This window comes from Spermophilus citellus (assembly GCF_964194105.1).
Source record: "Spermophilus citellus genome assembly, chromosome: 3".
NCBI classification, from domain to species: domain Eukaryota; kingdom Metazoa; phylum Chordata; class Mammalia; order Rodentia; family Sciuridae; genus Spermophilus; species Spermophilus citellus.
In genome coordinates, this window is record NC_138184.1 from 72,600,158 (window position 1) to 72,625,975 (window position 25,818).

Below are 25,818 nucleotides of genomic sequence, written 5' to 3' on the forward strand. Positions count from 1 at the left end.
GTGTGTGTGTGTGTTTGTGAGAGAGAGAGGGAGGGAGGTAGGTAGGTTAGGTTAAGCAGAGAGAGAGAGAGAGAGAGAGAAAGAGAGAGAGAGAGAAAGAGAGAGAGAGATATGTTAGGTTAAGCACTGAGATACAACCCCAGGAACTGAGCAACAACTGTAGTCCTCGGTCACACACATTTTCAGTGTCCATCTGTGTCATTTTCTTTTTAGTTTACTGTTCTTACACTTACATTATGATAGTCTTAATTTTTTAACAGCTTTATTGAGATGTAATTATATAATCATAAAGTCGTTGGTTTACAAAGTATACAGCTCAGTGATCTTTATTAAATTTATGGAGTTCTACAATCATAACCACAATTTTAGATTTTTTTTTTTAATCATTCCAGAAGATCCCTTATGCTCATTTGCAGTTACTCCCTGGTCTCTTCCTTAGTCGTAGCAATCACTAATCCATTTTCTGTCTGTTGTCGAACTGCTTTTTCTTGAGCTTTCATGTAAATTGGATCATGTTTATGCAACGTTTTGTGACTAGCTTTTATTTCGAATTCTTCTGAGGTTTATTCATGAGCAAGATCAGTGGTTTGTTCCTTTTCGTTGCCATTTATTCCCTTGTATGGATATTCCACGTTTTAAAAATCTGTTCACTGTTTAATGAGCATTTGTGATTCTCTCATTTCTGGGCAATTATGAATAATGCTGCTGTGACCATTAGTGTACAAGTTTTTGTATGGACAATACACTTTCATTTCTCTAGGAATGAAATGTCTGGGTCATATGGTAAAAACTTATGACTTTTGAAGAAATTGCCGAACTATTTTCTGTGTGACTGTAGATTTATAATTTAAAAACTAAATTGTACCTAACAGCCAGGTTCTCTTCACTTGTAGATCCATCAGGTATTCTACTAGAGTCCTGGATTTTTCTCCCCAGAGCCCCCCGACTACTATGGCCTGCTTAGCATTATGGGGTCTGGTATTTTTTGCCTGTCTCTAAATTCCATGCCCATGTTCCCAGCTGTCATTCCAGAGCCTCCCTTCACCATTAACATGGGAGAATTGTTAGATTTCTTTTTTGTCTCATGCTCATTTTAGATTTTCTGCTTTCTGGTTTTCCTGTCTTTCCTATTTGTGTTTTTTCCCTCATTTTAGTGGAGTATTTTTTTTTTTTATATTAACTTCTACAGAAAAAGAATTGGAAGACAAAAGTTTTTGTTTCCTTGTTTGCATGTCACAAATGGTCTTCATTTCACCTTCCTACATAATAAATTTGGCCTAGATTTAAAATGTATTTCACCTTCCTACATAATAAATTTGGCCTAGATTTAAAATGTAAACTAGAAATAATTTTGAAGCCCTTGATTTTTTAAATTTTCAGTGTTGCTGTTGCCATAATAATTATTTCTTCTTCTTCTTCTTCCTCCCCTCCCCCTCCTCCTCCTCCTCCTCCTCCTCCCCCCTGTTTTATTTAGAGACAGGGTCTCACTGAGTTGCTTAGTGCCTTGCTTTTGCTAAGGCCGGCTTTGAACTTGGGACCCTCCTGTCTCAGCCTCCCAAGCTGCTGGGATTATAGGTGTACCCCACTGTCCCCAGCAAATTCCTAATTCTTTAAAGATAACCTGTTTCCTTTCTTCCTGGGAATTTTGATTATCTTTTGGTCCATTTTGCTGGCTTTTGAGTGGGTCTTTTCATTTCAGAAACTCATGCCTTTCAGTTTAGGGAATGGATCAGTAGATTTCTTTTCTTCCATCTCTTCTCTTTCTAGAACTTGTGTTATTAGGAATTGGAGCTCTCAGACTAATCTTCTTTTTTTCCCCCTTTCTTGTTTTTTGTCTTTTTGTTATTTATTTATTTATTTATTTATTTATTGTGGTGCTGGGTATTGAACCCAGGGCCTTGTGCATGCAAGGCAAGCACTCTATCAACTGAGCTATAGCCACAGCCCCAGATCTCTTTGTCTTTAGATCTGCCAAATCTTTTAAGAAATTTTCATATTTGCTGTCAAGTTTCCATTTCTCTATTAGCTTTTGCGGGGTTGGGGTAGTGCTATCTGCTTGTTTCTTCTTAGTAGCATACCTTTCTTGTTTTATGGGTACCATGAAGTCTGAGGATGTTAATGGCATGTTTTTGATTTTATGTTAACTTTTTTGTCTCTCTGTGATTCTTCTCTGTTATTTTCTCCTGTGGTTTGGTCTTTGCCTTTTATTTGAAGGCATTTCTTAGAGGTTGGATGGTTTTTGTCCTGCCTCTGCTGTGGCACATGAATGTCCCTAGAAGATGAACCAGTTGGAATGTTTCATTAGGGATCATCTCTCCTTCAGGACTTTTTCTCAGACTAGTCAGGTTTTTCCATGAGGAATCTCCCAATCTGCCTGGAGAATGGACTTCTGGGTGCTTTCCTGACAAAGAGTGAGAGCCTGCCTTCCCTTCCTTGAGTAAAGAACCCTGATTTTAAAGCTTAACCTGAATACCTCCCATTTTTACCTTCTTGCCAGTAAATCACCAGTGATGTGGTGAGGTACCTGGGTATGTCTAATTGCTTTCTACCCCCACCTTTTAATATAAGTAATTTCAGATTATTGAAAAGTCTCAGGAATAGTATAATAGTCTTTACTTGGATCCACCACCAGCCAGTAGTTTTGTGTTCCATTTGTTCTTTTTTTTAATGAACTCTTCCAGTGAGAATGTTACAGATACCATGACCTTTTGCCCCTAAATATGTTCATCTAAAAGTATAGGCATAATACTGTTTACACATGCAGGAAGTTTACTGTGATATTATGTATAGCTCATATTTAGATTTTTTTGTTATCTCAAGAATGTCCTTTTTTTTCCCCCTTGTGGTACAGGGGATTGAATTTTATGCATGCCAGGCAAGCCCTCTACAACTGAGCTACTATGTCCCCAACCCCCAAAAGTGTATTTTATAAGCCTTTTTTTCTTTAAATCTAGGATTTGTTAAAGGATTAAATATTATATTTTATTGGTTTCTTGCTTTGTTCTTTAGAAGTGTTACCCAATTTTTTCATTTTTTTTTTTTTATTCAAGGGGCAGAGGCTCTGACATTGACACAATTGAAGCGCCCAAGCCAGTTGTTTTGTAGAATGTCCTTCAATTTAGATTTGTCTCTTTCCTCATGATTAACTTCAGATGGACTTTTGTTTAAAGCAAGAATGCTATGTAGTTCATAAATTATCATCATGAGACACATGAGGCCACTTTCTCCCATTATAAATGATGTTGAGTTTGGTCAGTTGGTTAAGGTAATGTCTTTCAGAAGTCACTATTGTGAATGTGTTTTTCCTCTTTTGTAGTAGAAAGTAATTTGTAAATAAAAATGATTAAATAATCTGTATAGTGATATTCTAGGTGTTCTCCAAAACCCAGTTATTTTAGCTTATAGTGATGAGTTTTATATGAATCAGTTGTAACAGTGATGGTTAAAAAATGGCAATTTTTATAATTATCATGCTGTATTTAATTAATAATTCTCTTTTATGAAGAGCTTTCCTGGGGCTGGGGAGATGGCTCAGTGGTAAAGCACTTTCCTGGCATGCTCAAGTTGCTGGGTTCTATTCCCCAGCACTATAAAAAAATATAATAATAATTCCCTATTTCCTCTTTGTTGTATTCTGTCAGTGCAAAACACTTCAGACTCAACTTATACTTTCCCTGCCCCAGCTCTGGAATCAGCCATTTCTCTAAGGAGGACTACTCTCTTTAGGGGTAATGACATTTAGAAATCAACATCTGGGTATCAACTGAGCTCATTGTTGCTGGGGTATCTTGTACTGTCAGTAGATAGAGCTAGACTTTTTTTTTTAATGATAAATTCATATTTATTGATTCCTCCAATTTTTTTATACAGGGGTTCTTCCTTTCTTCACGTTTCTTATTTGTAGCTCACTTTTCCCATAGTAAGAATTCTGGTCCCCACATATTTTAAATAGGTACTCATTTGTCCAATTCTGAAATACACATAAAATAGTTTTGGAGTTATACTCAGCTCTCCATATATGTTGGTTTCTCATCTGTGGATTCAGCCAACCATGAATCAAAACTATTTGAAAAAAAACCCTGTGCTTATACTGAACATATATAGACTTTCTTGTCATTATTCCCTAAACAATACAATATAATATCTATCTACATAGGGGCTGGGGATGTGGCTCAAGCGGTAGCGCGCTCGCCTGGCATGCGTGCGGCCCGGGTTCGATCCTCAGCACCACATACCAACAAAGATGTCGTGTCCGCCGAGAACTAAAAAATAAATATTAAAAAAATTCTCTCTCTCTCTCTCTCTCTCTCTCTCTCTCTCTCTCTCTCTCTCTCTCCTGTCTCCTCTCTCACTCTCTCTTTAAAAAAAAAAAAAATCTATCTACATAATATTGACATTGTATCAGGTATAAGTAATCTAGAGATTATTTCAAAGTATACAGGAGAATATGCATAAGGGAATTGAGGGTCTTTGGACTTGGGGATCCTGGGGGGCGGTGCTAGAACAATTCCCTGTAGGTATAGGGATGACTATACTATTCCTATACTGCTATCAATAACAAACCTGCTAAATTAATTTCAGAGGATTTCTTTGTAGTTCTTTGTTGTTAGATGGCTTCCTGTTAAAAGTATATAGTCAGATTTCTTTAGTCCAAAATCACTGGGATTCACTTATTCTTTATCTGTTTATTTTGCAGTACTAGGGATAGATCCCAAGGACACTACCACTGAGCTACATCCCAGCCCTGTATATTTTTTGTTTTGAGACAAGGTTGGCCTTAAACTTTGTGATACTCCTGCCTCAGCCTCCCAAGAAGCTGAGATTATTAGGTTTGTGCCAGTGTACCTGGAATTCATTCATTCTTTTCTTATGTATGATTATGTTAGCATTTGGGTCTCTTTGTATTTGATCTGAGGACTTTGCCTCTTCATCTTGTTGATTTAATTCTCATTTTTTTATTGATATATAATTCATTTGCCATAAAATTCATCCCTTTATACAATTATGTGGGTTTTGGTATTTTCCCAAGATTATGTAATTGACTTAACTTTATTTTTAGAATATATAAAATACATAAATAAGCATCTTATAAGCTGAATGTGTAGCTTAATGGTAGAGCACTTGCTTAGCATGGGGGAGGCTCTGGATGTGACCCCTCAGTATCTCCCCCAAATTTTTATTACTACAAATACTATTTTGCAGTGATTTTTTTGTTTTAATTTAACAAAATACCCTTGACATCATTTTGTATTAATTCATAGAGATATTTCTCTTCCTTTTTTACAGTCACCATAAACTTTACTTTAGGAACCTACTGTGTACTTCATCCAGTCCTTTGTGGAACTCTAGTTGTCCCTGTTATCATGCTACTTATAACTGAAATCATACCACTTATAACTGAAAAAAATTTTTTTTAAAAATCATGCTATGTAGCGGAGTTTGGGGGCACACAACCTGTTATCGCAGTGACTTGAAGGAGGCTGATGCAGGGGGATCACAAGATTGAGGTCATCCTCAGCAATTTAACTGAGACCTGTCTCAAAATGAAAATCAAAGGACTGAGGATTAGTGATAAAGTGCCCCAGTACTAAATCCCCAGTACTAAAAACAAAACTCATCATCATCATCATAATGTCACAGTAAACAACTTTGTTCATATGATCCCTCTTCTTGCTGAATTATTGGAGAAATATCTTCCTTATAGATTCCTAAATGAAGGATTACTGGGTCAAAGGGCAAATGCATTGTAATTTTGTTAAACATTGTCAGATTTCTTGTGTTTCCACTTTCTCAGATGTTAGCCCAAGATAGCTTTCTGCCCCAAATAAATTTAGGGTGATTTGCTTCTAAAAATGACAATTTTGAGGGTGACAATTGCTGAAATGGATGGGACATGAGACGACAGGCGTAAACTGGGATTGTCCCCAGGCAGATTGTGAAGTATGGTCGACCTCTCTAAGTTAATTATACCTGTGCTTCCACTTGCCAGTTTTTAGAACTTCATCATCCTCTTTCCTGTTCTGTTTGTCCTTTAGACCATCTCATTACTTTTGTTTTAATAGGTGTTAGGAAAGACACATGAATGCATTTGTGCAATCTGATATTTTTAACCAAAAGTTTCAAAAAATGTTATTAATCTGGAATTTTTATACCTAAAGAACCATGCATGAGGATAAGAATAAAGAAATCATCTGATGTGGACATACCTTTTAGAAAAATTGACATATTCTTTATTAGGTAGACAGTGGAAGATGTGATCTTGTAAAATGAGAAGAGGACAAAACAAGAAAGAAAATGGTCCTATGACTGAAGTTGTGGCTCATTGGTAGAGTGCTCACCTAGCATGCATGAGGCACTGGGTTCGATCCTCAACACCACATAAAAATAAAATAAATATATTATGTCTACTAAAAAACTAAAAGGTAATTATTTAAAAAAAAAAAAAAAAAAGAGAGAGAGAGAAAAAAAAAATGGCCCTGGATCCAGGCAACAGGGACCCAGAGAACAACTGGATCAGACAGGAATAAGATAGTGGGCTGCTGGAGGGAGGCTTCCAGGCAGCAGAGCCAAACTCTGAGATGCTGAAACGGTGTTTGAGTGTGTTTACAAATATTTTTACTGGTCTTCATCTATTTTAGTATCTGAAAAGCTTAAAGGCAGAAAAATAGGAAACTAGTTAAAAATTGATGCAAAAATTAACTCCAGGAAAAAGAAAATTGTTAAGAGCAATAAAATAACCTGAGTATATGTTATTTGCCTCACAAGTGAAGAATATTTACATTATTATACTGACTGTGAAATTATTGGAAGGTGTGGTAAGAATGTATGTGAACTACATCTTCCATCTGTGGATAACACTAAAAATGGATAAAGCTAGAAATAGCAGTGTATTACCTATTTGGAAATATGAATGTAAATACCAGAAGAAACAAGTATAAAGGGTATTCTTAGGAAATGGAATTGGGCACAAAAGAGTGGAAGGGAGAGGCAGGAGTTTGTGTTTCATCTTTTGAAAAATCATATTTAAGAGTTTTTAAGACTTCGAGTGAAGATTCCTACTCTAACCAGTCCATTTCTGTCCTGTCTCTGCTGGTAGGTGAGCCTCAAGGCCACAGCCTGAAAGTGTCATAAGAGTTTCTTATGGCTTCAGCTCCTCTCACTGGCCTGTAGTGGAAGTTAAGACATTTATTTTGTGATTGTCCCTCTCGTTCGTGCTAAATACATTCATGAACCCAAGAAGAAACAGCGGAGATAGATTTTGAACTCGGAACTTGAAGGGGTATATTTTTGCAGTTAATTTTTTGGGGGGTTATATATACCTCTCATGGGTATAAAATGGAAAAGCAAACATACTCCTATTGATATTTTTTTTTCAAGTTCTATTTTTATTTTTTATTTTTTTTAAGAGAGAGAATTTTTTTAATATTTATTTTTTAGTTTTCGGCGGACACATCTTTGTTTGTATGTGGTGCTGAGGATCGAACCTCGCATGCCAGGCGAGTGTGCTACCTCTTGAGCCACATCCCCAGCCCTCCTATTGATATTTTTAAAGCACAACCTCCAAATCCTGGAAGAACAGAGACAGATGGCAGCCACTGGGGCACATCCTCGAGTAAGTCTCAATAAGTGAGGTGGCCCTGGTGTTGGCTGCACATTAGAATAATCAGATTTAAAGAACCTGCATGACACAATGTCAGTACCATTAGGAATTTTTTTCTGGCTTTCTGATTTTAAGAATTCTATTTAATAACAAGTATTATCTGACTTAAAGACATTGAATTTTTTAATTTTAATTTTTATTTTGTTCAGGGGTTGGGGGGCAATACTGGACATCAAACCCAGGGGCACTTTACCACTGAACCAAATCTCTAGCCTTTTTAAAAAACTTTATTTGTGTGTGTGTGGGGGGGACTTTGAGACAAGGTCTCTTTGAGTTGTGCAAGCTGGCCTTCAACTTGCTGTCCTCCTGTCTCAACCTCCTGGGTCACTGGGATTATAGGCATGCATCACTGTACCTGGCATGACAAATATTTGACTTTTTTTTTTTTTTTAAGAGAGAGAGAGAGAAGACATAGAGAGATTTTTTTTTTTTCAGTTTTCGGTGGACATAACATCTTTATTTTATTTTTATGTGGTGCTGAGGATCGAACCCAGCACCCCACACATGCCAGCGAGTGCGTTACCGCTTGAGCCACATCCCCAGCTCCAAAATATTTGACTTTTGACCATGACTACAGACTAACTTGGGTATATAAGTATGAAAAGGATATGAGTTCTGACAACTTGGAATACTAAAGAAGCTCAAGTCCTCTTGTCCTCTCCTTTATTTGGGGAAGAAACACGTTCATCTGGACTCTAATGCTCTATATGGGCAAGTTTTTAAATTTTTAGAAACACAAGTTAAAGTCCCTCACATTTTGTCCTTTATTTGCAAATGATCCTTTTTGAATGCTTTTCAGAAGCGAGCATGCCACAGACTGTTTTGACTCAGTTTCTTTGTTGGACTTGCAGTGCTCTAGCATCCTCAGCTCCCATTGTGAGGTTATCTGAGGGGGAAGGAGACTATCAGGCATATTAGCTACTGCCAGGAGGTGAGGCCACAGGGCCCAGATATGTGGTGGGCTAGGAGCAGACAGCCTGCCTGTCAGGCCCACAACCTGTGGCTCTAGAGGAGGAGGATGCCCTGACCCTGGTGCCCTTATTCCCCACCCCTACTCTGGAGTATTGGGCCTGACCCTGCTGAACCTGATTTTCCTGTTGAAAGAACATTCCTCTTCCCTCAAATTTTCAGTACCAGTTAAACCATGGTTGCTTCAGGTCTCGCTCCATGGATTCCTCTTCCATCTTTGGCAGCAGGAGTAGCTCTGCAGTCTTGGCCAGGACATCTGAAGAGAAAAGAGCTATTCTAAATACCAAAGAGCAGCCTGGCTGTGGGGCCCCATGGGCTGCTTATGTTGCTGCTTTCCAAGATGTCAGGGGTTGAGTTCAGCCCACTTGACCTCAACCTCATCATAGTTAGAGGGGCCCTGTCCAGTTGCCTGATGGAAAAGTTAGAGGATATAACTTCTTGATAAAGGGAATAAGATTGTCCACTGTTTGTTCATTGGTGTAGTCCCTGTGCCTAGGACAGTGCCTGGAACAAAGAAAGGGAGAGAAAGAAAGTTGCTTTGGGATGTGTATCCTGGAAGTAGCACTCAAAGATTAGCCACATGTGGGTCAGCTCAGCAGTGACAGCAGGGCCTGGTGTCTAGCTACATACCCACAAGCTGCCTCTCAGTAGGAAGAGGGAAATTTTGTCAGAGATTCTCCTAAGAAATCTGAAAGGCTGCTAATCCTGTGCTCTACCCATTCCCCAGTTTTCCCCAGGACACTTAGGAGTCCCTCATATAACTGTCACCAGTATCGTTGTCTTTCTCTTTCCTTTCTTGCTGGTAAGGGCCTGTGTCGGTGCTGGGGGTTTCCTTGTTGGGCACGTAGTGAACATTTAATAAAAAAGTTAGTGTGGAGATGAATGTATTGGTATATAAAGAGGAATGAAGGAAAAGAAAAGGGTTCACAATTGCTACCTTAGCCCCAGAGAAGCCTGTTTAGCACTAAGGTACTTTTTTAAAAAATATTTTTAAATTGTTGATGGACTGTTATTTTATTCATTCATTTGTATATGGTGCAGAGAATTGAACCCAGTGCCTCACAGGTGCTAGGCAAGCACTCTACCACTGAGCCACAACCCCAGCCCTCAAAGGAACTTCTGTATCACCATTTGCCTCAAATGTTTCACCTGTCCTCCACCCTTAGGCTACAGATGGCTTCCCTCAGACAGTCAGCATCCACATATGTGATCTCAGTGTCCGTGTGACCAAGCAATTCCTCTGTGTGATCTTTGTGATCTTGTCCTTCTCTTTGCCTCCCTCTGCCTAGATTCATCTTTTTTTTTTTTTTTTTTGTGAGCAGTTTCCTACATACTGGTCTTGGTTTGGGGAAGAGGCCAAGATACACAGTGGAATCACAGGTTTTGCTTGTTTGAGCAGACAAAGGGGAGATGTCAAATTTAGCTAGTGAAATATACTTGAGCCACACCTAATCTGGTGCTAGATGTACATACTTTTGCCCTCTGCCCAAGCTCTTCCCTCTGTCCAGAGCCTTTCTGTTCTCAATCCTCTTCAGCTTCCTGTCTAAAGTCCAGCTAAGAAGCCCGTGTGGCTCTTTCCTTCTCCACCCAGCACTTACATGCCTTGTATTAGTGATCCTCCTCTTCCTGTGAAGGGTCTGTGTCCTGGGTACTGCCTCTGTATCAGAGATGCTCTAAGTTTGGGAATCCCCCTTCCCGCATTTCTGGGTAATGCAGAGTGCTGAGTCCTAGCAAGCTAATGTGCTAGGTGTTTGCAGAGAGCAGCCTTAAAATCAGGCTTGTCTCAGTGTCAGATTACTGATCACATTGCATTTTGGGTACCAGAGGTTTTGAAAATGCACAATGAATACTTGAAGATGCTTCCCTCTTTGAATCCTTTGCTTTGTGCTGAACTTATATTGAAAAGTGGTAGTACATTGTATGTTTTACAATGATTCCCAGTATAATAGAAACTGTTCTTCATCATGTGCCTGAGAGGAGCTATGGAAGTAATAGCTGAATATTTAGTGACTGAAGGAAGCAAAGCTTGTACAATCTGTCTTGCCCAGGATCTCCAAAGGAAACAATGAGGAACACATGGAGATTTTTGTACATATTATTCAGTGTAGCCTATGTAGCCTTTCATAGAACAACACAAACACTCAATAGTTATGAAATACATCCATGAAATATTATACAACCCTTAAAAACTTAAAAGCTACATTCTTTTTTTAAATTAATTAATTAATTAATTTTTTTATTGGTTGTTCACAACATTACAAAGCTCTTGACATATCATATTTCATACATTAGATTGAAGTGGGTTATGAACTCCCAATTTTACCCCAAATGCAGATTGCAGAATCACGTCGGTTACACATCCACATTTTTACATACTGCCATATTAGTGACTGTTGTATTCTGCTACCTTTCCTATCCCCTACTATCCCCCCTCCCCTTCCCGCACATCTTCTCTCTCTACCCCATCTACTGTAATTCATTTCTCTCCTTGTTAATTTTCCCATTCCCCTCACAACCTCTTATATGTAATTTTGTATAGCAATGAGGTCTCCCTTCATTTCCATGCAGTTTCCCTTTTCTCTCTCTTTCCCTCCCATCTCATGTCTCTGTTTAAAGTTAATCTTTTCTTCCTGCTCTTCCTTCCTACTCTGTTCATAATTGCTCTCATTGTATCAAAGAAGACATTTGATATTTCTTTTTTAGGGATTGGCTAGCTTCACTAAGCATAATCTGCTCTAGTGCCATCCATTTCCCTGCAAATTCTATGATTTTGTCATTTTTTATTGCTGCATAGTACTCCATTGTGTATAGATGCCACAATTTTTTTATCCATTCATCTATTGAAGGGCATCTGGGTTGGTTCCACAGTCTAGCTATTGTGAATTGTGCTGCTATGAACATTGATGTGGCAGTATCCCTGTAGCATGCTCTTTTAAGGTCTTCAGGGAATAGTCCAAGAAGGGCAATAGCAGGGTCAAATGGTGGTTCCATTCCCAGCTTTCCCAGGAATCTCCATACTGCTTTCCAAATTGGCCGCACCAATTTGCAGTCCCACCAACAATGTACAAGTGTACCCTTTTCTCCACATCCTTGCCAGCACTTGTTGTTGTTTGACTTCATAGTGGCTGCCAATCTTACTGGAGTGAGATGGTATCTTAGGGTGGTTTTGATTTGCGTTTCTCTGACTGCTAGAGATGGAGAGCATTTTTTCATGTACTTGTTGATTGATTGTATATCCTCCTCTGAGAAGTGTCTGTTCAGGTCCTTGGCCCATTTGTTGATTGGGTTATTTGTTATCTTATTGTCTAATTTTTTGAGTTCTTTGTATACTCTGGATATTAGGGCTCTATCTGAAGTGTGAGGAGTAAAAATTTGTTCCCATGATGTAGGCTCCCTATTTACCTCTCTTATTGTTTCTCTTGCTGAGAAAAAACTTTTTAGTTTAAGTAAGTCCCATTTGTTGATTCTTGTTATTAACTCTTGTGCAATGGGTGTCCTATTAAGGAATTTGGAGCCCGACCCCACAATATGTAGATCAGAGCTAACTTTTTCTTCTATCAGACGCAGAGTCTCTGATTTGATATCAAGCTCCTTGATCCATTTTGAGTTAACTTTTGTGCATGGTGAGAGAAAGGGATTCAGTTTCATTTTGTTGCATATGGATTTCCAGTTTTCCCAACACCATTTGTTGAAGATGCTATCCTTCCTCCATTGCATGCTTTTAGCCCCTTTATCAAATATAAGATAGTTGTAACTTTGTGGATTAGTCTCTGTGTCCTCTATTCTATACCATTGGTCCACCCGCCTGTTTTGGTACCAGTACCATGCTGTTTTTGTCACTATTGCTCTGTAATATAGTTTGAAATCTGGTATCGCTATACCGCCTGATCCACACTTCCTGCTTAGAATTGCTTTTGCTATTCTGGGTCTTTTATTTTTCCATATGAATTTCATGATTGCTTTATCTATTTCTACAAGAAATACCGTTGGGATTTTGATTGGTATCGCATTAAACCTATAGAGAACTTTTGGTAATTTCGCCATTTTGATAATGTTAGTTCTGCCTATCCATGAACAGGGTATATTTTTCCATCTTCTAAGATCTTCTTCAATTTCTCTCTTTAGGGTTCTGTAGTTTTCATTGTATAAATCTTTCACCTCTTTTGTTAGGTTGATTCCCAAGTATTTTATTTTTTTTTGAGGATATTGTGAATGGAGTGTTTTTCCTCATTTCCGTTTCAGAAGTTTTGTGGCTGATATACAGAAATGCCTTTGATTTATGCGTGTTGATTTTATATCCTGCCACTTTGCTGAATTCATTTATTAGTTCTAGTAGTTTCTTTGTAGATCCTTTTGGGTCTTCTAGGTATAGGATCATGTCGTCCGCAAATAGTGATAATTTAAGTTCTTCTTTTACTATTTTTATGCCTTTAATTTCTTTTGTCTGTCTAATTGCTCTGGCTAGTATTTCAAGGACTAAATTAAATAGAAGTGGTGATAGAGGGCATCCCTGTCTTGTTCCAGATTTTAGAGGGAATGCCTTCAACTTTTGTCCATTCAGAATGATGCTAGCCTGAGGCTTAGCATAGATAGCTTTTACAATGTCGAGGTAAGTTCCTGTTATCCCTAGTTTTTCTAATGTTTTGAACATAATTGTCGAATGCTTTCTCTGCGTCTATCGAGATGATCATATGGTTCTTATCTTTAAGTCTATTGATGTGGTGAATAACATTTATTGATTTCCGTATATTGAACCATCCTTGCATCCCAGGGATAAATCCTACTTGATCATGGTGCACAATTTTTTTGATGTGTTTTTGTATTCAATTCGCCAGAATTTTATTGAGGATTTTTGCATCTTGGTTCATTAGAGATATTGGTCTGTAGTTTTCCTTCTTTGAGGTGTCTTTGTCTGGTTTCGGAATCAGGGTGATGTTGGCCTCATAGAATGAATTTGGAAGAGCTCCCTCTTTTTCTATTTCCTGAAATAACTTGAAAAGTATTGGTATTAATTCTTCTTTAAAGGTTTTGTAAAACTCCGCTGTATACCCATCCGGTCCTGGGCTTTTCTTGGTTGGTAGTCTTTTGATTGCTTCTTCTGTTTCATCCATTGATATTGGTCTGTTCAAATTGTGTGTATCCTCCTGACTCAGTCTGGGCAAATCATATGACTTAAGAAATTTATCGATGTCTTCACTATCTTCTATTTTATTGGAATATAGGTTTTCAAAATAATTTCTAATTGTCTTCTGTATTTCTGTAGCATCTGTTGTGATATTGCCTTTTTCATCCCGTATGTTAGTAATTTGAGTTCTCTCTCTTCTTCTCTTCGTTAGCATGGCTAAAGGTCTGTTGATCTTATTTATTTTTTCGAAGAACCAACTTTTAGTTTTGTTAATTTTTTCAATAGTTTCTTTTGTTTCAATTTCATTGATTTCCGCTCTGATTTTAATTATTTCTTACCTTCTGCTACATTTGCTGTTATTTTGCTCTTCCTTTTGTAGGGCTTTGAGATGAAGTGTGAGCTCATTTATTTGTTGGTTTTTTCTTTTTTTGAGGAATGACCACCAGGCGATGAATTTCCCTCTTAAAACTGCTTTCATTGTGTCCCATAGATTCCGATATGTTGTGTCTGTATTTTCATTTATCTCTAAGAATTTTTTGATTTCCTCCTTTATGTCTTCTGTAACCCATTGATCATTCAGTAACATATTGTTCATTTTCCATGTGATGTAGGATTTTTCCGTCCTTCTTTTATCATTGATTTCCAGTTTCATTCCATTATGATCAGATAAAATGCATGGTATTATCTCCACCCCTTTATATTTACTGAGGGTTGCCCTATGGCATAATATATGGTCTATTTTTGAGAAGGATCCATTTGCTGCTGAGAAAAAAGTATATCCACTTGATGATGGTTGATATATTCTATATATGTCAGTTAAGTCTAGGTTATTGATTGTGATATTGAGTTCTATAGTTTCTTTATTCAACTTTTGTTTGGAGAATCTGTCCAATGGTGAGAGAGGTGTGTTGAAGTCACCCATAATTATTGTGTTGTGGTCTATTTGATTCTTGAACTTGAGGAGAATTTGTTTTATGAACGTCGCAGCACCATTATTTGGTGCATAAATATTGATTATTGTTATGTCTTGTTGGTGAATGGTTCCTTTTAACAGTATATAATGTCTTTCCTTATCCCTTTTGATTAACTTAGTCTTGAAGTCGATTTTATTCGATATGAGGATGGCCACACCTGCTTGCTTACGAGGACCATGTGCGTGGTATATTTTTTCCCATCCTTTCACCTTCAGCCTGTGTATGTCTTTTCCAATCAGATGTGTCTCCTGGAGGCAGCATATTGTTGGATTTGTTTTTTTAATCCATGATACCAGCCTATGTCGCTTTATTGGAGAGTTTAAGCCATTAACATTCAGAGTTACTATTGATATATGGTTTGTACTTCCAGCCATGTTTGATTATTTATCCTTTTTTAAAAAAATTTAGTTTGTTTTTCCATGATTATCTTTCCCCTCGCCCTGTCTTTACCGAGGCACTTCCCACTGATGGTTTTGGTTATTGTTTTTCATTTCTTCCTCGTGTAGTGTTTTGCTCAAAATGCTTTGCAATGCTGGTTTTCTGGCTGCAAATTCTTTTAGCTTTTGTTTATCGTGAAAGATTTTTATTTCGTTGTCATACCTGAAGCTTAATTTTGCTGGATACAGAATTCTTGGTTGGCATCCATTGTCTTTCAGTGTTTGAAATATGTTGTTCCAGGATCTTCTCGCTTTCAGCGTCTGTGATAAAAAATCCGTTGTTCACCTTATTGGTTTACCCCTGAATGTAATCTGCCTCCTTTCTCTTGTAGCTTTTAATATTTTCTCTTTGTTCTGTATATTGGATATCTTCATAACAATGTGTCTTGGCGTTGGTCTACTGTGATTTTGTGTGCTCGGTGTCCTGTATGCATCTTCAATTTGTATATCTGTTTCCTTTTTTATTTCTGGAAAGTTTTCTGTAATTATTTCATTCAGCAGGTTACTCATTCCCTTGGTTTGAATCTCTGTACCTTCTTCTATCCCGATGACTCGTAAGTTTGGTTTTTTATGTTATCCCATAACTCTTGGATGTTTTTCTCGTGATTTTTTACCAGCCTTTCTGAGTTTGCTAGACTCTTTTCAAGATGATATATTTTGTCTTCATTATCTGACGTTCTGGCTTCTACTTGCTCCACTCTGTTAGTGATACTCTCAATTGAGTTTTTAATTTGGTTTATTGTTTTCTTCATTTCTAGAATTATTGTTTGATTATTTTTTATAATCTCTATCTCCTGATAAAGATGCTTAACTTCTTCTTTTATCTGTTTATGTAATTCATTCTCAATGTGTTCTTTCGCTGCTTGAATTTGCTGTCTCGTATCCTCTTTAAGGTTCCATTCCATCTGTCTAAGGTGTTCCTTGAGTTCCTTATATGACCATTTTTTCTGATGGCTCTAGGTCCTCCTGAATATTTAGGCTGTCCTGCATTGTTTGTACTCCTTTTCTTCCTTGCTTTTTCAAGTTGCTCATGTTACTTCTTGTTCTGTTTGACTGCTGAGTTACTGTTTACTCCTATAAATTTATTTGATGCTTGGGAGGAAAGGTGTTAGAAGGGAAGGGAAGAAGTCACTAAAGAGAATGAGAGTAAGCAGGTAGAATTCAAGGAAGGGGGAATAAGAAAATTGAAAAGAAATGAAAAGACAAAAGAAGAAAAAATAATAGGAAATAAAAAAGAAAAAAATTTTAAAAAATAATAATAAAAGAATTAACATTAAAATTAGAAGAAAAAAATTTAAAAAAAATTGTAAAAAAAAATTTAAAAAACAACAAGAAAGAAAAATGAAGATGAGGGCTGGGGATGTGGCTCAAGCGGTAGCGCGCTCGCCTGGCATGCGTGCGGCCCGGGTTCGATCCTCAGCACCACATACCAACAAAGATGTTGTGTCCGCCAAATACTAAAAAAAATAAACATTAAAATTCTCTCTCTCTCTCCCTCTCTCTCACTCTTTCTTTAAAAAAAAGAAAAGAAAAATGAAAATGAAAGAAAAAACCCAAATCAAAAAAAAGAGAAAAAAAACTAATAAATGCAGTCTTAGAGTTTGATTAACTTCTCTTCCAGTAGGTGGCGCTGTGCCCACCAGGCCAAGTTTCTCCTGTCAATACGCGGGAACCAATCACTGTGCAGCAGCTCCTCCTCCCAGACTGGGCGAGTCTCCAATCCTGAGTGCCTAGGGCCTCCTCTTGTGTCTAGTCACTTCCCCACTTTTCCTCTAGCCAGGCCCCTCTCACGGGTGCCGCTCACCACAATACTGGCTGCACGCCAGGTCTGCTGCTCCCGGGAGCCCTGTTTTCATGGACGACTGGGCACACTCTCCCTGTTGGCCATTCCCTCAGACCCTAAGTTTGTAGAGCTTGGGGCTGAGAATCCTCAGCGAATTTTACTTGCCCTCCAGTAGCCACGCCCCCAGTAGCTGGTGCAAGAGACCTCAGTTGTCAGCACTGGTGAGAGCAGTAGCCGGGAGTTCCGAGCCACGGGTCCCGCGCTATGTCTGATTCCCTCGGTCTGGGTATCGCGCTCACGGGAGAGCTGGAAGGGGCCCTTATGGGAGAGCTGGGAGGGGCCCTTAAGGTTTCCCCGATGTGTGGAGAGGGAAGGCTAGGGAATTACACACCTGTAGCAGCAGGTTTCAATGAAGTTATCTCTTCCGCCGCAGTCTGGTGACGTCAGTTCTCTGCCATGGTGGTATCTCTTGCAAATGGCGACAGTTCGTTTCCCTTTGCCGGGTGACCAATGCAACGGGTGGGTCCTTACTGTCTCTCCCAAGCCCCGTTTCAAACCTGTGGCCCCTGCCTATGAAGGCTCGGTTGGCATTTACCTCCGTAGGAACAGAAGGGCCGACCAGTTGTTTCAGCCGGATGGATTAGTGCTGAGTCACAGCTGTTTGTCTGCAGGAAGCAGGCGAATGGAAGCTTGAATTCAGCTGATCCGGGCTCAGTGTGTGTTCTGAGAGGCCCAGACTGATCGCCCCAGATCCACGTCAGTTCAGCATTGCCTAGTGATCCTGAGCAAACAGAATTTAGATTGTTTACGACTCCCTATGCCCGCACAGCTGAAGAGGTCAGAGACTTGATCTCTCTGCGCCCGCCGCCATGTTGGAATCCAAAAGCTACATTCTTATTAAGAATACGGAAGGCTAGTTATAGTTGTAAGCTTACCAAGCAATTCATATAATAGAATTGTATCACCTCATTATTTTTTCCTTTTTTTTTTTCCGTGCTGGAAAAAAAATTCTGATCAGACATGTTAATCGAGCCTCTACCAGTGAGCTACACCCCTGCCTTTATTCCAGTATTTTTAAGGATTTGTGTGGAGAAAAAGAGAGTGGAGAGGTGTACCCAAATGTAGTAATGGTTTATACATATTATTTTTCCACATTAAATTTAAAACAATGTTCATAACACTAGCAGAATCTGATGGGTAGAAATCCTTCAGTCAAGTGGGGCTGATTGCCAGCTGTGGCATCAGACAATTTGGGTTTTTAGGAACTCCTCTGTCTCCTGCTTCCTAAGTCTTCTGTCCCATTCTGGCCTGAGGGAAGCCATCTGTAGCTAGAGCATGTCTTCTGTCTTTCTGTTTGTGTGCAGCCATGCAGACAAAATTTGTTGCCCGTCTTTCCTGAATTTGGCCCAGCTGCCCTTTACTTGGAAAGTACAGGTGGAGTAGAAGGTAGGCTGGCCCAGGAGGGGCATTGCCTCTGTCTCCTACTCTGTGGCCTTGGGTAAATCACTTCATTTTTTTAAGTCTGCTCAAAAGAGACTGTGTAGAAAGGCCTGCATATTTCGAGGTCATGCTATGTAAAACTAGAATGCTTCCCTCTTCTTCAGCTTCCTGTTCACAACTTCCAACCATGCATAAAGGCTTGCTGCACACCATGCCTATGTCAGGTGCTAAAGAGCCAGATACAAACATCCTAAGACCCTGGCCTGGAGGCTCTTGCAGCCCTACAAGACCAGCTCAAGACTGGTCAGAATAGACAGCAGGCAGCCTAGCCAGTGATGAGCAATACAGAGGAGGGTCATACACAGTGGGTCCCCACTTCACACTAACATTGGGAGAAACATGAGGGGAAGGGAAATTTGGGTTTTAGAAAAGATTACCTCACCTGGCATCCCTGTGAAGCTGGCATTGCCAAAGGATTTTAAGCAGGAATGTCTGGCCTTTTGCTATACTAGCTATACTTGCTAGCAAATGCAATGGAGAGACCTCATATCATAATAATGATTAAAAAAAAGAAGATAACCAGTGTTTAACTGATGTGAATGGCAATGACTTCTAGAGTGCTAAAGAAAACCAAAATAAATGGACTCTGCTACCACACTCTGCACCTGGTCCTTCCAGCCCTAAGGAGAACTGAACTGATGTTCAACTTGGTGCTTTTTAGAGAACCATCATGACTGCGCCCTTACTGCTGCACATGTGGGACTCATAGCACATTTCTTTTGCTTTCAGAAGTAACTGGGGAGACACGTCCTTACCATGGAAAAGAGGCTGTGGATCCGCGGCAGGGGCGGGCCAGAGGAGGTGACCCCACACATTTCCATGCGGTGAATGTGGCACAGCCTGTCCGCTTTAGCAGTAAGTTGCAGACCTGCCCTGACTGTCACCCACAAACATATAGCCTACCTCAGTAGTACAGCCTAAAACTCAGTTCCTGGCTCTCCCAGTGCCATTTAGCTGGAGGAGTTGGGGCGGGGGTTGTTTCCCAAAGCAGCTCTTAAAGACAGGGGGCATAAATGAGGCTTCATGATTACCTGCCCAAGATCTCCTAGCTCTAGATGTGGCACCCATGCTCTATGTTTTCACAGCATGACTGCCCTCAGGGCTGGATGGCATTGTCTCTGGGAAATCCCATAATTTCATCATTCCTATTATAGGTGGAGAAACAGGCTCTGAGAAAGTTGGTACAGCTGGTGGCATGGGAAGGCTTTGCTTCATGTTTTTTTTGTTTTTTTAAAAAAGGTGATTAGTTATTTGGCTGGCCACATTGGCATGCACCTGAAGTCTCAGCTGCTTGGGTGACTAAGACGAGAAGATCTCTTGAGCGTGGGAGTTTGAGGTCAGCCTAGGCAGCAACTAACTAAATATTTAATGAATTATTCATGACATTAAAATTTTAAGGTGACTTAATAAGGTTAAAGTTTGAGGAGAAGAAAGGTGTAGTTGAAATGCTCCATTGTAAGCAGACGTGCTCAGGTGATTGTACTTAAGTATAGTGAGCAGCCCCAATTGGGTTAGGAAGATTTGTCTACTGCAGACCTTAGGGGTGGTCTGCTTGTTTGTGTTAACACAGCCCATAGACTCAGTGCTTGGGAGCACCTGAGAAGGCACATCATAGCCCCTTGTGCTGCAGCTTGTGCTGACTGCTTAGAGTCCTGGGCTAGACCACTGAGCTGCAGTGGCTCTGCCAAGCCCCACACTGTCAGTGATGAGGCAGGGCCCCCAGTACTCCTTGAACCCCCTACCGTCATGGAGCCGCAGTTCTTTGATCAGAATTGAACAAGCACTAGGTAGTGTGGGCCAGCCCTCCTCTGAGCCCTGGCATTGTGCCTGGTTTTACCACACATTAACTGCAAACCCTTCAGTTAAAAGGTATTTCACAATACTGGGTGAATGAGGAAACAGGCTCTGAGAGGACAGCCTGTCTAGGATTACATAGATGGAAGGGGCAGCTCCAGATGTATCCCTATGGGTCCTGATGCTCAGCTCTGTGCTCTATTTTCTGTTCTTTTGAGTAGTAATACTTCTCCCTAGGCAATAATTCCACAAAGTTCAACACATTAAAAAAAAAAACAAGCCAACTGGTTTCCCTCTGGACCTCTTCCCAGATGAGAAGTCCAGCCCTGCTGCTAGCTCTTAAGCTACTTATCCTTTCCATGCCTTGGGGTCCTCACCTCTAACATGGAGATGAGCAGAACCACCCCCAGGAGTGCAGTCAGTCTAAAAACATTGGCATGGACACATAGAAAACTCAGTAAGTGCCATCTTATTGTTGCCCTTGATGGTCATGTGCTATACACACTGCAAGGCCTAGCTCTTTGTCCCCAAGTGGTGATCAGGTGGTGCTATCCAGCTTGTTGTCCTTGCAAACAGTGCTGTGGACATGCCTCAGGGACCAGAACCATCATATTATTCCTCTGATCTCTTTTCTCTGTGCTATAATGGCATATTGTTAATAATATACCAACCCTAAATATAAATAATAAGGTGCCTAAAAAGTTTCACTAGTGCCACAGGATGTAAACATATTTTAAAATTGCCCTTTTTTTTTTTTTTTTTGGCTTTGCTAAAAGTTATTACTCTTCAGTGTACTAATAGGAGACATGCCAACATTATAAAGCAAGCCATTATTACTATCTCTGGGAAGCTGTAAAGCACTAAATCTTTCCATACCCAAGGGGTAGGTTGACAGGCTGATGAAGTAGAATGCTAGGCAGTCTCAGGGAGATAGGGCTCTGGCTGGCTCTTTGGCTTCATAAGCTGTAACATAACCCTAACCTCCTTTTCTCGTCTGTGGGTGACGGTTTGGTCCTACAATCTCTTGGCCCCTACATTCTGATCTGAGCTGCTGTTTTAGTGGAGTGCTTCCTAGCATCCTCCTGAAAATGCCCATGTTAACAGAAAGGGAAAACTGGGGACTCAACTCAGGAAGCTGCTTGCTGGCAGCAGAAGCTAGGACAGCTGGCCATCAGGGAAGCAAGGGCTGGGCATGGAGGGAGTCTCTCTGCTTGCTCTCAGCAGGATCTCACAGACTATATGGGGGAGTTATTTTCTTGTTAATCAGACTTAGTGAAATCTGCTTTACAGAAACTAATTCAGCAGACCTATTTACTACTAAGTAAATTAAAAGATCTTGTGGAAACAGGAGAAATCACTGAATATACTAGCATTGTAGGGTGAATTTTTATATCTTTAAAAAAAGATGAGCATTTTTACCGAATGTATGATCTTATCCTCTAGAGTCTGTTTCCCCTTTTTTCCAAGGTGATTTCTGAGGTGTGCCTGTCCTTAATGCAGCACATATAATTTTGTTTTTGGAGTCAGGATCCTAATTTGGGGGACAACTCCCCTTCTGTCCTTCATGTTTCCTAGGGAAGTGCCCAACAGGGTGGCACCACTATGAAGGCACGGCCAGCTGCTACCGTGTTTACCTGAGTGGGGAGAACTACTGGGATGCTGCACAGACTTGCCAGCGTGTGAATGGCTCACTTGCCACCTTCTCCACTGACCAGGAACTGCGCTTCATCCTGGCCCAGGAATGGGACCAGCCCGAGCGGAGTTTTGGTTGGAAGGACCAGCGCAAGTAAGTCCTGGGAATAGGAGTCCTATGAGGGCTGAGCACATGGCCGGCAGATAACATAAGAGGAAGGCAGCTCCCTATCAGCTGGAAGCAGATAGACATTTAGGAGCTTGGCATATATGCATCAAGATGGGATTGGAGGCTCTTGGAGGAGATAGTGGAGGGCTGGGATCTCAGGATTACAAGTTCCAAATTGTAGGACTGTGGGCCAGGCTTTTCATTGGTCCCCCTCTGTTGGTACAACAGCATTTGTTGAGTGTAGCCATGGATTGCTGTTCTCTATCCAGAGGGACTATTTGGTGTGGGCTTTGTGGCCTCTGGTGTAAGAGTGCACAGATGGGCATGGGTTCTCTTTGAGACAGTAAACCCTGTTATCTCTGCTCAGTGCTTTCAGTGGACCTGCTCATACATGCATGAGTGTGAAAGTAGACTCACTGGGCATATGTGTCAGGATTTGAGCCCAGGCAGTTTGCTCAAAACCTGGCTCCTGGCCTCCATGCTCTGTGCATTGAAGGGAAAATGTGAAAATGAATACTTACTACACGTCTGCCAGACCCAGCATTTGAGGGTAGGGGGTTTGTTTAGGAAATAGGAGTACACTGAGTCCTGCAGTTTGCCACCTCTGGAAGATGTATCACGCTGTTCCATTCACATTGCTAAGGGTGAAGCGTAGATAATGGCATCCAGTGGCTGTCCTCTTCTGGAGGGGAGCACAATTCTTTGAAGTTCAAAAGATAGTCACCTGCTGCCTTTCTAAAGTGGACAACTACAACACCGCCATGAGAGGATGATGACCCAATGCAGGTGGATAGAGGACCTTAATTTCAAGTCTGGAGCTTGGGTTAGTTAGTTAGGTCCTATGTCACATTTGCAAATTGTAAGATCAATCTGTTTCTCCTATTGCAGCTGCAAAGTGAGAAAAATAGTAGATTATTTTATCAAACCCCATGAGGAAATGCCTGGGAGTCTAGTGGAAAAGCAAGAAGGCATCAGCCAATAGGTGGGGAAGGCCTGTCTCCCATGGCTGCCAGTATATGCACAGCACAGGCTAAAGGCAGAGTAGCACCATGACACTGTAGCAGGTTGACCTGCTGATGGGTTTCACCAGCACTAGGGCAGGGGATAAAAAAGAGGTGCTAAGCTGTGTGTAGTGCTGGGTTGTGTGCTTGGGAACATGTTACAGGCCTGGTGTGGGCTGGCTATGAGCAAAAGCCATGTAAGTATCTTTTTAACTCAGCTGGTAGTGTTGTTGTTTATTCACAGGTCAGGTTTGTTTCTTTACTGAAGAATAAAATCTGTCATAGAGTGTTACTGTTCTGTAGTTTTAACATAGTCATACAATTGTATTCCTGCATTTTATGTCTACGAAGAGTAAGTTCTCATTTAAAATGTGAAAGCTTTATGGGATCAACTACTAAGAACAAGCTTAGTCTGGGTGTGGTGGCACATGCCTATAATCTCAGCTGCTCAGGAGGCTAAGGTAGAAGGATTACAAGTTCCAGGCCACCCTGGACAACCAATGGAGACTCTGTCTCAAAAAAAAGGACTGGGGCTAGGGCTGGGGCTCAGTGGTAGAGTGCTCACCTAGCATGTGTGAGGCACTTGGTTCAATCCTCAGCACCACATAAAAAATAAATAAATAGGGCTGGGGTTGTGGTTCCATGGTAAAGCACTTGCCTAGCGTGCATGAGGCATTGGGTTTGATCCCTGGCACCACATAAAAAAAATAAAATAAAGCTATTGAGTCTATCTACAACTAAAAAAAAAAAAAATTAAAAAATAAATAAAGGTATTGTGTCCATCTACAACTAAAAATAAAAATTCTTAAAAGGGGGGGGGCTATAGAGATAGCTCAGTTGGTAAACCACTTGCTGCTAGCATTTACTACATTTGGGGTTTAATCCCTAGTAACTAAAAAATAAAACAAAACCACCAAAAATAAGCAGGGTTGGCAGGAATTACCTAAAGTTAAATTTTTTTTCCTGATCTATGAATTTGTTGTTTAGAATTTTAATATATTTTATTAAAACTAAAAGTTAAAACTTGAATCACTCATATTTTAGAATTTCAGTTTTTAGAGGTCAACATTACTATTGAAACACATATATAGTTCTCCTGAAATCTTAGCAGCACAGGAATTCCAATCACAAGTTCAAAGTGAGCCTCATCAACTTAATGAGGCCTAAACAACATAGTGAGACCCTATTCCAAAAAAAAATTTTCTTTAAAGGTCTCAGGATGTGGCTCAGTGGTTAAGCACCCTGGGGTTCAATCCCTGATACCTAAATAAATGAATGAATGAATGTGCACACGCTCACACACACACACATAGTTCTGGAGGTATAGTTCAGGAAGAGAGCACTTGCCTAGCATGCATCAGGTGGTCCTGGATATGATCCCCAACACTGTACAAATACATAAATATATAAAATACAAATATAGTCATCAAAGGCTGCTTTCCTCCTTGTGCTCAGGTCTGTTTCCATCCCCTGCAGGCTGTGGGTTGGCTATCAGTATGTCATTACTGGCCGGAACCACTCCTTAGAAGGTCGCTGGGAGGTAGCATTCAAAGGTAAGTCTTTCTGGTTTTTGAGTTTGAAAGTGGTGGGAATCGTCCTGTCTCAGAATATTGCTGGGGTCTTCCCTCCACAGTTTCCTCCAGTGGTGCCTGATCTACCCTGGTGCCTGGTATAGAATACATGGAGAGGAGGGGCCCCCAGATTGTAGGGAGGGTATTTTGAGGCCGATGTGCATGCAACCCAACTGATAAGGACCCATGTGGGATTGGAGCCTTCTCTGAAACCCATTGATGTTTCTCACTGTGGCCAGATTTATAGATTTCCTATCTTCTCTTTGAAGTTAAGGACTTTGACTGGGGAGAGTAGGTAGAAGGTTGATCAATGGGTATCAAGTTACAGTTAAATAGGAGTAAGAAGTTCTGATGTGCAGTTGCACAGTAAGGTTAACAATAATGAACCATACCTTTTGAAAAGCTAGAAGAAAGGATTTCGAGTGTTTTTACCACAAAGAAATGATAAATGTTTGAGGAGATAGATGTTTAACTTCATTTAATATGTATTGCAACAATACATGGTACTCCATTAGTATGTATCATTTTATGTATCAACTCAAATTAATAAAAAAGAGGGCTACAGATATAACTCAGTGGTAGAGTGCTTTCCTAGCTTGCGCAAAGCCCTGTGTTCACAAAATATGGAAACAGAAAATAAAGTTAAGTACTTTGGAGCATATAAATGAGTATACAAAGTATGCTGCTGGCACATATAATCCATAGAGGGAAATCAAACTTTTTTTTTTTAATGTTTATTTGTTTAGAGTTAGGATTACATGATCACACTTTTTTTTTTTTTAAGAGAAAGAGAATTTTAATATTTATTTTTTAGTTTTTGGCGGACACAACATCTTTGTTTGTATGTGGTGCTGAGGATCGAACCCGGGCCACATGCATGCCAGGCGAGCACGCTATGGCTTGAGCCACATCCCCAGCCCCGGGAAATCAAACTTTCTAAGAGAAGTTCAGAATTAGAAGCTAAAACTTGAAGGAAACCATCAGATAGATTGTGTGTGTGGTTATTTCAAAAGTTTTACACCTGTTGACTTGAAAATACTAAGTAACAGAAAGGAAACAGTGGCTATGTATAGTATAGTTGAACACCTACCCCTAGCTCATTCCTCCCCTCTTCTACTGTTGCCTAGTACTGACAGTCCTTCCCTAGCACCCTTGTTGTGTCCTATCTGCTTATACCTGAGCCACACTCTTCCACCCTGTTGT

The 25,818-nt window shown here is 40.1% G+C and overlaps 1 protein-coding gene across 4 annotated transcripts in view; it reads left to right on the plus strand.

The window, feature by feature from the left end:
- DGCR2 (DiGeorge syndrome critical region gene 2) overlaps positions 1–25,818 on the plus strand; it is a 93,795-nt gene that overhangs the window by 45,164 nt on the left and 22,813 nt on the right. For all 4 annotated transcript variants that reach the window (XM_081285869.1, XM_081285867.1, XM_081285868.1 and 1 more), the window contains 3 exons: positions 19,178–19,303; positions 21,818–22,028; positions 24,521–24,597. In XM_081285869.1, the coding sequence (XP_081141995.1) occupies positions 19,178–19,303; positions 21,818–22,028; positions 24,521–24,597 (414 nt within the window). The remainder of the gene's footprint in view (positions 1–19,177; positions 19,304–21,817; positions 22,029–24,520; positions 24,598–25,818) is intronic.